The sequence below is a fragment of the Globicephala melas genome, chromosome 7 (assembly GCF_963455315.2).
Source record: "Globicephala melas chromosome 7, mGloMel1.2, whole genome shotgun sequence".
Lineage (NCBI taxonomy): Eukaryota > Metazoa > Chordata > Mammalia > Artiodactyla > Delphinidae > Globicephala > Globicephala melas.
Genome location: NC_083320.1, coordinates 91413741 through 91431058, shown reverse-complemented (window position 1 = coordinate 91431058; position 17318 = coordinate 91413741). Strand labels below are relative to the sequence as shown.

General features: G+C 36.9%; 1 protein-coding gene across 2 annotated transcripts in view; it reads left to right on the top strand.

The window, feature by feature from the left end:
• THSD7B (thrombospondin type 1 domain containing 7B) overlaps window positions 1-17318 on the top strand; it is a 1218744-nt gene that overhangs the window by 1116432 nt on the left and 84994 nt on the right. For both annotated transcript variants that reach the window (XM_030883051.2, XM_060302483.1), the window contains one exon: window positions 4224-4374. In XM_030883051.2, the coding sequence (XP_030738911.2) occupies window positions 4224-4374 (151 nt within the window). The remainder of the gene's footprint in view (window positions 1-4223; window positions 4375-17318) is intronic.

Here is a 17318-nt window from a genome sequence, read left to right as displayed (position 1 = left end):
AATGGTGGTGTCATTTGTTGAGATGAGAAATATTAGAAGCAAATTTGAGAGAGAAAATCAAAAGCTAGCTTTGGAACACAATAAATTTGAGATATTGGCTTTCCAACTGAGAAGGCTTGGAGTGACAGATTGGAGTTCAGAGAGTAATGGGGGTGTAAATTAGGCGTCAGCTATAAATCTGAAATATATTGATAAGAAAGAAAGAAATTGCGCCCTGGGGAACACAGATATTCATAGATTAGAGCAAAGGGAAAGATCTTACAAATGAGACTGGGAAAGAGCCAGTCAACTAGAAGGAAGACCAAGAAAATGGGAAGAAGAGAGTTTTTCAAAAAAGAAAGAGTAATCAGTTGTTTCAAATGGTTCTGAGAAGTTTACTAAGATAAGAATTGGCTATTGAGTTTGGCAAAGGGGACTCTGTTGATGATCTTGATATGAGTTTTCTCTGGAATGGTAGTAAAAGTGTGATTAAAGTAAGTCCAAGAGGTAATAATGGAGGAAGAGGAGAGAGGATGTGGAGATAGCAAATATAGACATGCTTTAAAGCAGTTTTGTAATGAGCCTGAGTGGAAATGAAGGTGATGATCAAAGGGAGATATGGCAAGGAAATCGGTGATGCAGGATATGTAACTACAGGGGCATTTTCATTTGGGAACACCTTCAATTTCAGTCTTCTAAGTCTTTACTCTTGTGCTTGTCAGGACCCCTAGAAGACGCTCTTCTTAAATCACATGTGAAACAGATAATCCTAGCAACCAGTATTTGGGAAACCCAATGAAAAAAGGCTGATGTGGTAGACACAATGATGGCTCCCAAAGATATCCACATTCTAACCCCTGAAATCTGTGAATATGTTACCTTAAATAGCAAAAGATTCTTCACAGTTGTGATTAAGTTAAAGATCTTGAGATGGAAAGATTAGATTGTCCTGGATCCTCTGGATGGGAACATTTTATTCACCAGCGTCCTTCAAAGTGGATGAGGAGATGGGAAAGGAAAAACAGAAAATGTGACTAAAGGAGCAAGACACAGAGAGATACAAGGCTGCTGACTTTGAACACAGAGAAAGGGGCCATGGCCCCAAGGCATGGGGGTGGCTTCTAGAACATGAAAGAGGTAAGGAGACGATTCTCCTCTAGAGCCTCCAGAAAGGAATGCAGCTCCGCCAGAGCACTGACGTTAGCCTAGTGAGTTCCATGTTGGATTTCTATACTACAGAACTGAAAAGTAATAAATGTGCATTGTTTAAGTCACTAAGGTAGTAGTCATTCTTTTCAATATGTTAACTTCTCCTTAAACCCTGTTTTCAATATGATGTTCCCATCCTTAATTGGGCCATGTGTTCTCTAATCCAAAGACCTGTTTTGTGAACCTCTCCAGATAATAAACCTTCAGTTACCTGCAGGGGCAGGGCTGGGGCCATCACCTAGCTCTGGGAATTGGGGAATTGGGATTTGAGAGCTTAGGTACTTCTTAAACACACTCTCAATAAATCCTCCAGTTTTTCTACCTCACCTTCATTCACATTTCCAAAGGTAAATGCCTGAATTTTCCATGTGTTCTGATGTGTAAATGGAGTGACTTTCTTTTCCCTTGAAGGCTTAGTGATCAGTTTTCTGGGTGTGCTAAGTCAGTTACCACTAGCCCATCTATTTTCCATTTTTGCCTTTGTCCTCTCCCATGTTCTTTGTCCTTGTAGGATACTGCCTTACCCTCCCTCCTTTGTTTTGTTTTGTTTTGTTTTGTTAGTCTTTTTGTAACAAATTCCTTTACTATTGTTTTTGTGGCTTACTGGGAGTGAACAAAGACTAATGCATGTGTTCAACTGGACACCACTGACCAGAAGTATTACCTCTTCTTTTTCAGTGAAATCATAAAAGAACATCAGCTGAGAGTGTGCAGGCAAGAAGGAAAGCAATTTTCAGCTTTTAAGTTTGCCCAGGGAAAGACATTAAAGCCATTTCGTGGTCCCTCCTTCCACTATTGACTATTACCACAAAAGAAATTAAAGTCCGTAGATGACTCTGTACCTTGCCTCCCTATATTAGAAGGCACGACATCTTCTCTCCTTTTACTGTCCTCTGTTAACCTGCTTTATACAATATCTAAGTTTGTATTACTTAGCACCTCATAAAGTTTATTTTATTTTGCACCAGCTGATAGACTACTTTGCAGTTTTCCTGAATCAAAAAAAAATATATTGTTTGCAGAAAAGAAACTCAGAATGTATAGGGTAATTCATTCCAGCATAGCGTGATTTGGGGAGCACCAAAAGCTCTCCAGCGCAGCCCTCTTAAAATGTTTATTCCTTGGTTGTGGCTTTGTGTCGGAAATTACCAGATCAGCACATGGCATCATTTAGCTCATCATCGTTGTCGTTTTCACCTTTACCTTGATCATTATCACTGGAAGAAGAAGGGATCTTGTCCCTATTTTTCTTTTTCAATTCTGTACCCCAGCACCCAAGTAAGGGCATGGTGCAGAGTAAGCCGCTCAAAATATTTATGAAATGAATCATTAGTAATAAATATCTTTGTATCCCAACACCTAGCAAAAGAGGCTTATATATAGCGAGTCTTTATTAAACATTTTTGAGAAAATAATTTAAATATGAACTTCTAATTGGGATATGATATAAATGCAGAGAAATGCCCACAGCATAGGGGGCAGCTCCATGAATCTTCACAATATAAACTCACCTGTGTAACCAACCCAGAGGCCAAGACACAAAGTATTACCAGGACTACCTAAGCCCCTGGGTATCAACCAGTCCACCAAGCGTAACTGCTATTCTGTCTTCTGACACCATAGATGAGTATTGCCTATTTCTTAACTTTCTGTGAATGGAACCATGCAGACTATATACTCTTTTGTGTCCAGCTTCTTTTGTTCAACCTTATGGTTGTGAGCTCCATTCATGCAACAGTAGTTTATGAATTCTCATTACTTTATAGCATTTAATTCAATGAGTTTATCACAATATATTTCTCTGTTTTACTGTGGCTGAATAAGTATTGTAGATATTCTACTGTCGATTCTAGTTCGGTTGATTATAAATAGTGGTGCTATGAACATTTTCAGGCAGGTTTTATTTTTGGGGGGGTGGTCCACATTTGTACACATTTCTCTTGTGTATATACATAGAAGTGAAATTGTTGGGTTACATAGTATATATACGTTTAGATTTAGTAGATACTGCCAACTAGTTTGCCAAAGCATTTATGCTCCAACCAGCAGCGTGAGAAGAGCTACAATTGCTCCACATTCTTGCCAGCCCTTGATATTTACCATGGTTTTGATTTAAGCCGTTCTGGCGGGTAACACTTTGGTTTTAATTTGATTGAATCAATAACATGATTATTTATCTCATCTTCATCAGCACTTATCTCAGAGCAATTACAATATGTGCATCTATATAGCATGTGCTCAATTGCTGCATGAAAATGCTTGCTAATTGCCCTTTGGTTTATGATACGAAAATTCCTTACTGAAATGCAGAAAATACCTGAAAGAAACATATGTTCAATTATTTTTTGCATAACTTTGCTATGACCTTAATTGTACTAAACAAAAACTAGGGAAGCTTAGATACTCTGAAAGAGAAGTCTAGGAAAGGTCTGAGAGAGTCACGGGAACTGTGAAAGGTCTAGTTATTACAAAGTGATGGATTTATTCAGAGGAGAGTCTTCAAGATTTGTTACAATTAAAAAAAAAAAAAAGGGCTTCCCTGGTGGCGCAGTGGTTGAGAGTCCGCCTGCCGATGCAGGGGACACGGGTTTCGTGCCCCGGTCTGGGAAGATCCCGCATGCCGCGGAGTGGCAGGGCCCGTGAGCCATGGCCCCTGAGCCTGCACGTCCGGAGCCTGTGCTCCGCAATGGGAGAGGCCACAGCAGTGAGAGGCCCGCGTACCGCAAAAAAAAAAAAAAATTCTCTCTGTACTGAGACCTGAGTAAATATATTGTAGATAGTTCTATTTAGATGGAGAGTTCTTCAAAGATGACAATTGTCCCTTCTGCTTTGCCGAATAAAGGGCTCTGCCCTGAGTTATCACTCAGTAAAGCTGGACTGGCTGAGAAAGGATTTTTTTTTCCTGGTTTCTCTGCTGGTCTTATTTTATGTTTAACTATCTCTGAGGGGTAAGTAATTACGATACATCACAGCTATTTTAAATTTACTCCCCACTGTTTTAAACGATCAAGCTATCTCGTGATCTTGCTTTGCAGATGCGTGAATGCTGCCGATGGTGAAGGGGGAGCAGTGGATAACAGCCTTTGCGACCAGGATGAAATTCCCTCAGAAACCCAGTCTTGCTCTCTTCTGTGTCCCAGCGAATGTGTCATGTCTGAGTGGGGACCTTGGAGCAAATGCCCACAGGTAATTTCTTTTCCCTTGTCAGTGGCCTAATCCTCCAGGGCTGCCATCCCTTTTGTTCTCTGCACTTTCACAGTGCTGCTCTCCAAAGCATTCTTCTCATAACATGGGAAAATAATTTTGCCCAAGAAAGAAAGAAAAAAAAATTTCAACAAGTGAAACTGAGCAATTTAAAATGCCAGTGCTTCCTTTAAGGCCTTTATCCTGGGAACACGAGCAAGGAAAATGAGCCTGTAATGATCACACTACGATTCGAATGCACGCCCATTGTTAAAGGGGCTTCTTTGGTACCAAAATGATCCTCATTATAATCTGTTGGTTCTAATCCATTGTTACCCTTGCAGAATCAATATATCTAAGTAGCTTAACTCCACTGTGTGATTTAGCTTCCGTTAGTGATGATCTGTTTTTGCCTTGTGCTATTTTCCCAAAATGAGGTGTTCTTTTGCCATGGTCTTCTTCCAAAGCTGACCAAAAAAACACTTTTTTTTAAAAGTCTAAAGCACTTGCCTTTTTCCTCTTTTTTTTTTCAAAAAAAAAAATGGAAGCATAAGAGGAGTATGACAAAATATTCTTCACGTAGCGTGGTTCGACTTAATAATCTCAGAAGATAACGTTGGATATTTTAGACTTAACCTTTCTGCCTAAAAAGCTAAAAATCAAAATGAGGATGAGGAGCATATTTTATGGCTCCAAATGTTGGGAAGGAAAGAATTAGGATACTTTGATTTCAGTGGTGATATTGACAATTTATGGAAAGATTGTGGAAATCTTTGTATGAAAATGGAAAATATTTTTTTAAATTTTATTGCAGTGTAGTTGATTTACAATGTTGTGTTAATTTCTTCTGTACAGAAAAGTGACTCAGTTATACATATATATTTTTTCATATCCTTTTCCATTATGGTTTGTCACAGGATATTGAATATAGTTCCCTATGCTATACGGTAGAACCTTGTTGTTTATTCATCCTGTATCTAACAGTTTGCCTTTGCTAATCCCAAACTCCCAATCCATCCCTCCCCTGTCCCCCTCCCCCTTGGCAACCACAGGTCTGTTCTCTATATCTGTGAATCTGTTTTTGTTTCACAGATATGTTGATTTGTATCATATTTTAGATTCCACATATAAGTGACAATATGGTATTTGTCTTTCTCTTTCTGACTTACTTCGCTTAGTATGATCATCTCTAGTTGCATCCATGTTGCTACAAATGGCATTATTTCATTCTTTTTGATGGCTGAGTAATATTCTATTATATATATATATATATACACACCATACCTTCTTTATCCATTCTTCTGTTGATGGACATGTAGATTGTTTCCATGTCTTGGCTATTGTAAATAGTGCTGCTATGAACATAGGGGTGCATGTATCTTTTCAAATTATAGTTTTATCTGGGTATATGCCCAGGAGTGGGATTTTTGGATCATATGGCAACTCCATATTCTTAGTTTTTTGAGGAACCTCCATACTGTTTTCCATAGCAGCTGCACCAATTTACATTCCCACCAACAGTGTAGGTGAGTTCCCTTTTCTCCACACCCTCTCCAGCATTTGTTATTTGTAGACTTTTTAATGGTAGCCATTCTGACCGGTGTGAGGTGGTAACTCATTGTAGTTTTGATGTTCATTTCTGTAATGATTAGTGGTGTTGAGCATCTTTTCATGTGCCTATTTGCCACCTGTATGTCTTCTTTGGAGAAATGTCTAGGTCTTCTGCCCATTTTTTTGATTAGGTTGTTCGTTTTGTTGTTGTTGAGTTGTATGAGCCATTAGTATATTTTGGAAATTAAGCCCTTGTCAGTTGCATTGTTTGCAAATATTGTCTCCCATTCCACATTCTGTCGGTTGTCTTTTCACTTTGTTTATGGTTACCTTTGCTGTGCAAAAGCTTGTAAGTTTGATTGGGTCCCATTTGTTTATTTTTATTTTTATTTCTATTGCCTTGGGAGAGTAACCTAATAAAACTTCGGCATGATTTACGTCAGAGAATGTTTTGCCTGGAAAATATTTTTGAAGTTAGTTAATACCTTATATTAGCAGTTTTTAATTGTTGATTCCTTATTAATTATTGAAAATTTATCTTTGATGTTTCTATAATTCTATTCCTGAAAGGGATTTTCCTTGTTCTTTGGGGATAGGACAATACAGCATTAAGATAAAGAGGGGGCTTCCCTGGTGGTGCAGTGGTTGAGAGTCCGCCTGCCGATGCAGGGGACACGGGTTCGTGCCCCGGTCCGGGAAGATCCCACATGCCACGGAGCGGCTGGGCCCGTGAGCCATGGCCGCTGAGCCTGTGCATCCGGAGCCTGTGCTCCACAACGGGAGAGGCCACAACAGTGAGAGGCCCGCGTACCGCAAAAAAAAAAAAAAAGATAAAGAGGCACCAATAAAGGATAATTTGTAGGAGTGGAATGCTCGTCCTACTAAGTTATACACTTATTTTGTGTATAACTTGAATATAATGAGAGTTCACATTTCATGAGGACTTACTTTGTGCAAGACATGTGTAAGAATGATTCCCTTTAGCTCTTCCAATAATCCTGCTAAGTACCTCCTGTTACCAGTCCCATTGGACAGCTGAAGACACTGATTCTCAGAAAGGCTAAGTAGCTTTCAGAAAGTTTCACATTTACTAAGTGACGGAGCTGGGGATGAGCTGTATTCTGTCTGATGGAGCCAGTGCCTTTGATCTCACATTCTTGGCTCACTTATCTTAGAAGAATTAAGGTAGATTTAGACTCACTACTTCTCTTTCTTTAAGTTGCAACATTTATTTTAAGAACAAAGCTAGTTGTTTGAGCTGTCTGTGTGATTATTCCATGACTGAGGACATACATTCACACTTTAGAAAGTGTGGCAGCATATACTCTTTATTAATCAACCTGCAGAAGAATTAGCAACCTGAAGAAGTTTAATTAATTGCAGAGGTCATTATCTTCCTCACTTCTTTTTTTCTAATTTGCTCACAGAAGACTCCATCAAGCTGTAATCACTTTGCCATGAAAACGTTGCCCCCTTAAGTCAAGGCATCTGGCCACTGAGCTAACATATTTGTCTTGGGAGCATTTTATACAATGTTGTGATGGCCCTGGCATTCTGTGTTTGCTTCTTCAGGTTTCTTGGAGGCAATTTCCTTTAAGGTCTGCTTCTCTAAACATAATCACTTTATTTTTGGAGTGTTTAGAAATTGGAGCTAGAGAGACTATTTTAACTTCCTTTCATGTGTCTGTGGAAGATGATACAGACAGTCACTTGCCTGTCAGCATGAAGTGAGAAGGTTGTTTTTTAAACTGCTTCTATTCCTTCTTCGTTACATAGTAATAATAATAGCTCGGACAACAACAACAATACTGTCATTGAGCACATCTTAGGGAACTGACACCGTGCTGAAGTTTCATAACTGCACTTTGCTAAGATGTTAGAACACTTATCCACGGTCACTCAGGTCTATCCGACCACAATGGCCTCGTCCTTTCTCAGAGGCACCCTGCTCTCAAGTGTAAATAAAGACTTTAGAATGGGGGAAACAAAAAAACGTAATCAGGACTCATGCCTGAGTGTTTTCTCTATCTCCAGATACGTTGCATCATTTTAATAAATTGCAGCATCTTGGCATAATGCCCCAACATCACGGGTACTTAAGTGGTGCTTGATGGTGATCATGGTCATGATTATAGCAAAGTTAGCAAGCTGGATCTGCGTGCCTGAAGTTTAATTAGCACTTCAGTGTGCATTTCCTGAGAAAAAAGGAAACCATTATTGTATAATTGTGCGGATTCATGGATTCTAAATATTGGCCATTATTTTACCAAGTTCTCCTTGCTAGTCTGCAGTGTGACATATGTTAATGAAACCAATTCACTGTTATTTTTTCTTCTTCTTTTTCTTCCCAGGACAGTTCTTTAGAGCCAAACGCATAAACAAACAAAAAAATAAGTTCCCAAAAAACCCACCAGTATTTCTGAGACAAAAATATGTTTCTGTTATATATCCACAAAATGCTCTGAAATTTATATTTTGATTTAGCTATAAAAACGTTATTTATTGTGAAATAAGCTTACTAATGTGTTTAAACATGGTTAAGTAAGTAGATTTGGCAGTTAATGAAAAGAAACTCAGCAAAGCCAATTAACTAATTAAAACTAGTTCTTGAATTCCTGTATGTGTCCTACCCTCTGAGGCCAAACATGTCTACCAGACTATCAGTGCGTCGAGGAGTTTACAGCTCTCAGTATCTTTTATAAATACGTACTGTATAGGTGCAGCAGAGGATTCAGTAGTCACACAGTGTTCCCTGATAAGATGGTAGGCACTATATAAAATAATTAAAAATCGACTTTTCTAACCTCTGGGTCAATGATTTTCACACAGATCCTCTGCCCCAGCCCGGAAATTCCGTGTCAGTATGCCTGGAGTGGTTCCCATGAATTTCCATGTCTAACAACTTTCCAGGTGATGCTGATTCTGCTATTCTGAAAACACCTTTCCACTCACAAGGCTCTTGGTCATTACCTCTAAGTCATGTTCTTTTTCAATCTCATTTGAATTACAGTTTTTTGCATGATCCTACTTATTCATTTTTGGGGGAACTGGCATTTTTAAAATTTATTTTCTTCCACGTGTATTGAGGTATAATGGACATACACCACTGTATAAGTTTAGGGTATACAGCATAATGATTCGACTTATATGCGTCATGAAATGATTACCGCAGTATGTTTAGTGAACATCCATCATCTCATCTACATAGAACATTAAAGAAATAGAAAAATATTTCCTCTTGTGATGAGAACTCTTAGGATTACTCTCTTAACAACTTTCCTATGTAACAGACAGCCATGTTAATTACATGCATCATGTTGTACATTACATCCCTGGTACATACTTACCTTATAACTGGAAGTTTGTACCTCTTGACTGCCTTCCTCCAGTTCCCTCTCCCCCCACCTCCGCCTCTGCTAACCACAAAGCTGATCTCTTTCTCTATGAGTTTGTTTGTTTTTGAAGTATAATTGACCTACAACACTTTGTAAGTTCCTGTCACACAACATGCTTCAGTTGAATACTTGAATAAGCACCTAGCATTATGTGGAAACTTAGCTTATATTTATAGATGCTTTCCACCTGCCAGACAATGTACTTAGCACTTTATTATTTCACTTAATCTGCATAATGTGAGTATGACATAGATACTGTTATCCCCACAATGTATAGATGAGGAAACTGAGTCTCAGAGAAATGAGTAACCTCTTGCTTTTAAAGAGCAGGAAGAGGCACAGTGACTATATAAGCACAGGAGACCATATACCCTCCTACCCCCTGCAAAAGAAATAGAAGCCACACTTCCTGTAAACTTGTAGTCTCCTTTTCTGGTTTACGTGGTTATTATATTTGTGAAGGAAGATATTTCTAAATTGAACAGTCTGCTTCATTTGAATAGTTTGCCAAAGAAGGAAGGGAAGGGAGTCATGACAGAGGGTGCGAGCTAATGCCCTGAAATACTTGCTGGCTATGTGATTGTGGCCAAGTTACTTACACTTCTGAGTTGTAGGTTCCTTATCAGAAAAATAAGGATAATTACAACTGTTTTTCCAGATTGCTTAAGGATTAGAGATAATATCTATAAAATGAATAGCACAGGATATTACCTAACACAGGTTTGTTTAAAAAAAAAAAAAAGAGGAGGCGGGAGGTGAAGGAGGAAGAAGCAGCAAATCACAGTTCCCCCTTATATTGTTCATAATGTCAGGAAACAGAAGACAGCAGTACATTTTCTAAGACATACGGGAAATATCCCTTCCCCCCACACAAAATGAGTTAACTCTCGGTCTTACAGAAATAAAATGTCACCTTCTTTGCTGAAAAATGACTTATGCCTAATTTAATAGTGGTCCCCAAAAGCAAGGCATCCGAATGACAACTCTGAATGGATGGGTTACCGCACGTACAGTAACTGCCAACTGCCAATTATAACGAAAAGGAAACAAGACAGAGGCAGTAAAGATTGGAATGGGACCATTTTAACTGTCCTGGGAAGAACTGGAGACTATAAATGGATCAAGCAGAAACAAACACAATTCAAAGCAGAATTTGAAGAAAATGGAAAACTATGTGTTTCACTTATTTTCATGTTCTGTTTTTTTTCTTGTTCCCATAAGATACACACACACATCAACATATATGTATATTTTTTGACTCCAGTATGCTCACTTCTGTAGAATGCTTTAATGTGAAAGGAAGCTTCTGGAATTATACATCTAAAACCTTTTGAAATAGTGTTCACTCTCTACAGGCATGTGTGTATGTATCTACATATATGTATAAGTACATATATGTATATATTTAATAGTTCATTGTTTATTACCCAATATTGCTCTTTAATCTACTTAATGTTTTCCAGTTTTTATTCCTTATCCTTCATACTTCAAAATTATGCTGATGAGTATTCACAGAATCTTCAGGAGAGGTTTATAAATTACTGAATTCACAAACTTCTCAGACCCTGACACACCTGAAGGGATACATGGTTCTCTTCATTTATGATACCAACCCCAACAGAAAATCTCCATTGAGAATTAAAGAGTTCCTATTTATGATTCTCCTTGGAGGCTTGACAAAGAAATTTCTTAAACAATTGTATTGATAAGAAGCAGCGAGGAGGGTCTTGGAGATGAATTTCCAAGCTGCTGTATACTTTACAGAAGGAAGCCTGCACAAACCCTCTCCAGAAAGATGACTTAAGTTTAGCAAACGTATTTGAACTTCAGTTGATTCACTCCCAGCTGAATGCATCAAAGGCTGGCTAGAGCTGCAGCTGGGCATCTTCTCACACTGTGGAAATTGGAGGCTCATTAAACAGTGGTCCGAATGCAACCTCACGATCAAACAGTGATTCAAACCTTTGCATTATCACCAGAACAACCTCTGGAGAAAGATCATAAAGGGAAACTTTGCAAAGAAACTATATAGGGCTTAAGTGTCATCAAATCTAGATTCTATCATAGTCTTAGTGTACTTCCAAAATACATATTTTTTCTAGACTTTACTCTTTTCTCTAATTATCTATGCAGCATACACTAATGAAAGCCAGTGCAGATATATACCAGCATGTACACACTGCTATTACTCCTGCAGGCAAAGACACAGACACTGCTTTAAAAGAGAAGGAGAAATTCATGCCAGTTTTCTGATAAGTGCTCCAGAATTAAACATTTGAAGTTAAGAAAAATAACTTTTTCTTTTTTTTTTTTTTTCATTTTCATGGTGCTCCTGTGTTATTTTTGGTAAGGGCTATCAACAGTGACCTTCTATTGCTGATGACTCAGCATTTTCAGTACCTTGGCATTACCTCTGAAAGTTAGGTTTCCAGGAAAGCAATTTACCCCAATGTTTACGACTTGTCCTCAGCTCCAAGTGCTTCATCAGCCTTTCCTCACAGTCTGTAACATGCACATGACAACCTCTATTTGTCTCTGGAGGGCATGTGTAATGATCACGACCCTGAGGCTGCCCAGTGCTTTCCTTTGACTCACAACTGAAAGCCAGAGGAGAAAGATGATAATTTCCTATATTCTGGATTGCAAATTCTGGTTGCTTCTGTTAAATTGATACTGGCTCTTGTCAGAAGCCAGTAATTCATTACTCAGGGACTTGTGGAGTATTTCACCCCTGTGTGCAGTGAGCTTTCATATCACTCAGAACCATTCTGATTTCCACAACCACATTAGGTCCTATAACAGAAGGTATCTCATTTCATTCAGGTTAGCAGCAAATGACAATCCTATAGAAGCAGTCTTTGAGCTGCTCCACTTTTTAAAATTTAATGTTTGTTATCGTTCTTTTTTATGCAGTACAATTTCTGACTCTCACTAACACCAATCTGAAATACAAAATAAGGGTTCCATTGCTCTCAATGTCTCTGTCTATGCTTGTCTTTCTCTCTCCCTCTCTCTCTCTACCTGTCTTTTTTTTTTTTTTAAACATCTTTATTGGGGTATAATTGCTTTACAATGGTGTGTTAGTTTCTGCTTTATAACAAAGTGAATCAGTTATACATATACATATGTTCCCATATCTCTTCCCTCTTGCGTCTCCCTCCCTCCCACCCTCTCTACCTGTCTTTATCTCTACTTTATAATATAAATTCTCAGAAAAAATTATGTAATAAGCCCCATAAATTAATCACCCAACTTCAATATTGATCGCCCAGCTTCAGTAGTTATCTACATATGACAGTTTTACTCATTTCTTCTTCCCCAGTTCTTATCCCTTCTCCTATAAATGACTTTATAAAAGTATATCCCACACTTTGTATCATTTCATCCATAAATACTTTTATATATCTACCTAAGAAATAAGACTAATTACAATGACAACAGAAAAACCGCAGTATTTTTTACACCTTGAAGGAGGATGATTTTCAAAAAATTAAAAACATGACTCTCATACAAAGTATCAAAAATTAATTAACTCATTTATGATTAAAGCAGCATGATTGTAAGGTTCAAGGAGAATTGGAGAGGACAGAGAACTTCTAGCAAGGATGGAATATCAATTGTTTTATTTGGATTAGATTCAATTCATGCTCCCATTGTAAACAACTAAAAGAAAAGCAAAATATATAAAACAACAGTTTTTAGACATTGGTCAATAGGTAGCATGGAACCATGATCCTAAGGGAAGAAAACCAAATGAGGTGAGCCTTACAATCACCATGGCTTTCTGGATAGAGAATTTTCTGGATTATGGTGCCAGGAATGATACCCCAACAAGAATATAGTGAAACGGCAGAAATCAGAGGTCTGAGAGGTAGAGGAGGCTGAAATCTGAAGGGCAAAATATTGAAGAGAGTAGAGCTAGGCAAAGAAAGAAATCTAGATATCCATATAGGGGTCCCTTTAAGTCTTTGGTTAAAACTAATTTGCACATGCATGGAGTGAAGCTCCATGAGTTCAGACAAAGAATGACTCCTGGGAAGCTGCAAGGTGTACACATTCCGAAGGTCACATAAGTCTGGGAGATATTTCAATTCTACCGAGCCAGTGCAGAGATACCTCTTCAAGCCCTCAGGCCGTTTGACAATGACCTGACAAGGGTTATGCCCTAGAAGAAGGGCTAAATTAGCCCTTGTGTAAAGTCTACTCTACAATTACCCTAATGAAATTTAGACAAACCTTAGAAGGATCAAGGAGATCCACCAGTAACTTTACTGCCTTCCAGAACAAACTTCAGCACACTTAAATGGAAGACAAAATTTGTTTTAATTAAAAAAAATAAAAATTGAACAGTGTAACATTCACAATGTCTAAGAGTGATTTGTGACTAGAAGAAGGCATGATCTGGGCTTAGGCACTGCTAATAATATTTTGTTTTTTGAGCTCTGATCTGATGTCTAATTAAACTATTGAATGTTTATATATATATATATATATATATATATATCGCATTCAGCATGTTTTCTAAATTTTCTTATTAATTCTGGTAGCTTTCTTTATTGGTTCATGTATTTAGGTTTTCCTCATCATATAATCATACAACCTATATATAATCATATAATCTGAAAATAACTATTTTTATCTAGCTTTTTGATATTTATATCATTTTATTCTGGACATATTTTATTAGAAGGAACTTTCTAAATAATGCTAAAAATCAAATAAAAATTATTTCAGTTTTTTACTGGTTTCAATCATAATGTGATGCTTGAGCCATTCTTTTAAATAGAAGTTTAGTTGATTTACAACATTATATTAGTTTCAGGTGTACAGCATAGTGATTCAGTATTTTTCTAGATTATACTCCATTGAAAGTTATTATAAGATAATGGCTGTAATTCCCTATACTATACCATATATCCTTATTACTTATCTATTTTATACATAGTAGTTTGTATGTCTTAATCTCATACCCCTAACGTGCCCCTCTCTACTTCCTTCTCTCCATTGGTAACCACTAGTTCGTCTTCTGTATTTGTGAGTCTTTTCTCTTTTGCTAAGTACATTCATTTGCATCATTTTTTAGATTCCATATGTAAGTGATATCTTACATTATTTATCTTTCTCTGAGTTATTTAACTAAGCATAATATTCTCTAGGTTCATCCACATTGCTACAAATGGCAGAATTTCATTCATTCTTTTTTATGGCTGAGTAATATTTCATTGTATATATAAAATACATCTTCTTTATCCATTCGTCTGTTGATGGACATTTGGGTTGTTTCTTTATCTTGGATATTGTAAATAGTGTTGATATGAACATTGGGGTGCATTCATCTTTTTGAATTACTGTTTTAGTTGGGTTTTCTTCTGGATATATAGCCAGGAGTGGAATTGCTGGTTTGTATGGTAGTTCTACTTTTAGTTTTTTGAGGAATCTGCATACTGTTTTTGATAGTGGCTGCACTAATTTACATTCCCAGCAACAGTGTACAAAGGTTTCCTTTTCTCCATATCCTTGCCAACATTTGTTATTTGCAGACATTTTGATGATAGCCATGCTACAGGTGTGAAGTGATATCTCATTGTGGTTTTGATTCACATTTCTCTAATAGTGACATTGAGAATCTTTTCATGCGCCTCTTAGCCATCTGTATGTCTTCTTTGGAAAAACATCTATTCAGTTCTTTTGCCCATCTTTTTGATTGGGTTGTTTGTTTTGTTGATATTGTGTTCTATGAACTGTTTATATATTTTGGATATTAACCCCTTGTTGGTCATATCATTTACATGTATTTTCTCCCATTCTACAGGTTGTCTTTTTGTTTTGTCAGTGGTTTCCACTGTTATGTAAAAACTTTTCAGTTTGTCCCATTTGTTTATTTTTGCTTTCATTTCTTTTGCTTTAGGAGATACATCCAAAAAATATTGCTATGATTTATGTCAAAGAGTGTTCTTGCCTATGTTCACTTCTATGAGTTTTATGGTTTCAGATCTTACATTTAGATCTTTAATCCATTTTGAGTTTATTTTTGTATATGGTGTGGTGTGAGGTAATGTTCCAATCTCATTGTTATGCATGTAGCTGTCCAGTTTTCCCAGCACCACTTATTGAAGAGATTGTCTTTTCTCTCTTGTATATTCTGGCCTCCTTTGCTGTAGATTAATTGACTGTAGGTGCATGGGTTTATTTCTGGGCTCTCTATTTTGTTCCGTTGATCTATGTTTTTGTGCCAGCACCATGATGTTTTTATTCCCGTAACTTTGCAGTACAGTCTGAAGTCAGGGAGGGTGATACCTCCAGCTTTGTTCTTCTTTCTCAAGATTACTTTGGCAATGAGAGGTCTTTTGTGATTCCATATGAATTTTAGGATTATTTGTGCTAGTTCTGTAAAAAACGTCATGGGTACTTTGATTGGTATTGCATTAAATCTGTAGATTGCTTTGGGCAGTATAGCCATTTTAATATTAATTCTTCCAATCCAAGAGCACGAGGATCTCTCTCCATTTCTTTATATCATCTTCAATTTCCTTTATCAATGTTTTATAGTTTTCAGAGTACAGGCCTTTCATCTCTTGGTTAAGTTTATTCATAGGTATTTTATTCTTTTTGATGTGATTTTAAATGGGATTTTTTTTTTTTACTTTCTTATTCTGATAGTTCATTATTAGCATATAGAAAAGCAACAAACTTCTGTATATTAATATTGAATGCTGCAACCTTGCTGAATTCATTTATTAATTTGAATAGTTTTGGGGTAGAGATTTTAGAGTTTTCTGTATAAAGTATCATGTCATCTGCTAATAGTGACAGTTTTACTTCTTCTTTTCCAATTTGAATGCCTTTTATTTTCTTTTTTTCTTGTATGGTTGCTGTGTCTAGGATTTCCAATACTATGTTAAATGGTAGTGGGGGAGAGGTGAGAATGGGTATCTTTGTCTTATTCCTGAATGTAGACGAAAGGCTTTCAGTTTTTCACTGCTGAGGATGATGTTAGCCGTGTCATAAATGGCTTTTATTATGTTGAGATAAATTCCCTCTATACCAACTTTGATGAGAGTTTTTATCATGAATAAATATTGAATTTTGTCAAATGCTTTTCCTGCATCTATTGAGATGATCTTGTGATATTTATCCTTCCTTTTGTTAATGTAGTGTATCACATTAGTTGATTTGTGAATCTTGATCTATCTTTATAACTCTGAAATAAATCCCACTTGATCATGTTGTATGATCCTTTTTACATATTGTTGGATTTGGTTTGCTAATATTTTGTTGAGGATTTTTTGCATCCATATTCATCAGAATAATTGGCCTGTAATTTTATTTTTTTTGTAGTGTCTTTGTCTGGTTTTGGTATCATGGCAAGGATGGCCTTGTAGAATGAATTTGGGAATGTTCCAGCCTCTTCAATTTTTTGAAATAGTTTGAGAAGGATAAGTATTAGTTCTTCTTTGTATGTTTAGTACAATTCCCCTGTGGAGCCTTCTGGTCAGTCCTGGACTTTTGTTTGCTAGGAATTTTTGTATTCACTTTCATTACTAGTGATCAGTCTCTTCAAATGATCTGTTTCTTCTTGATTCAGTCTTGTCAGGCTGTGGCTTTCTCGAAATTTGTCCATTTCTTCTAGGTTGCCCAATTTGTTGACATAATAACTGTTTGTAGTATTGTCTTATGATTTGTTGTATTTCTGTTGTATCATTTTTCATTCCTTCTCTTTCATTTCTTATTTTGTTTATTTGTCCCCTTCTCTTTTCTTCTTGGTGAGCCTGGCAAAAGGTTTATTAATACTGTTTATCTTTTAAAAAAAAAACCTGCTCTTGGTTTCACTGATCTTTTCTATTTTTTTAATCATTATTTTATTTCTTCTCTTATCTTTATTATTTTCTTCCTTCTGCTGACTTTGGGATTTGTTTGTTCTTTTTCTGGTTCTTTTAGGTAGTAAGTTAGGTTGTTTATTTGGGACTTTTCTTGTTTCTTGAGGAAGGCCTGCATTGCTAT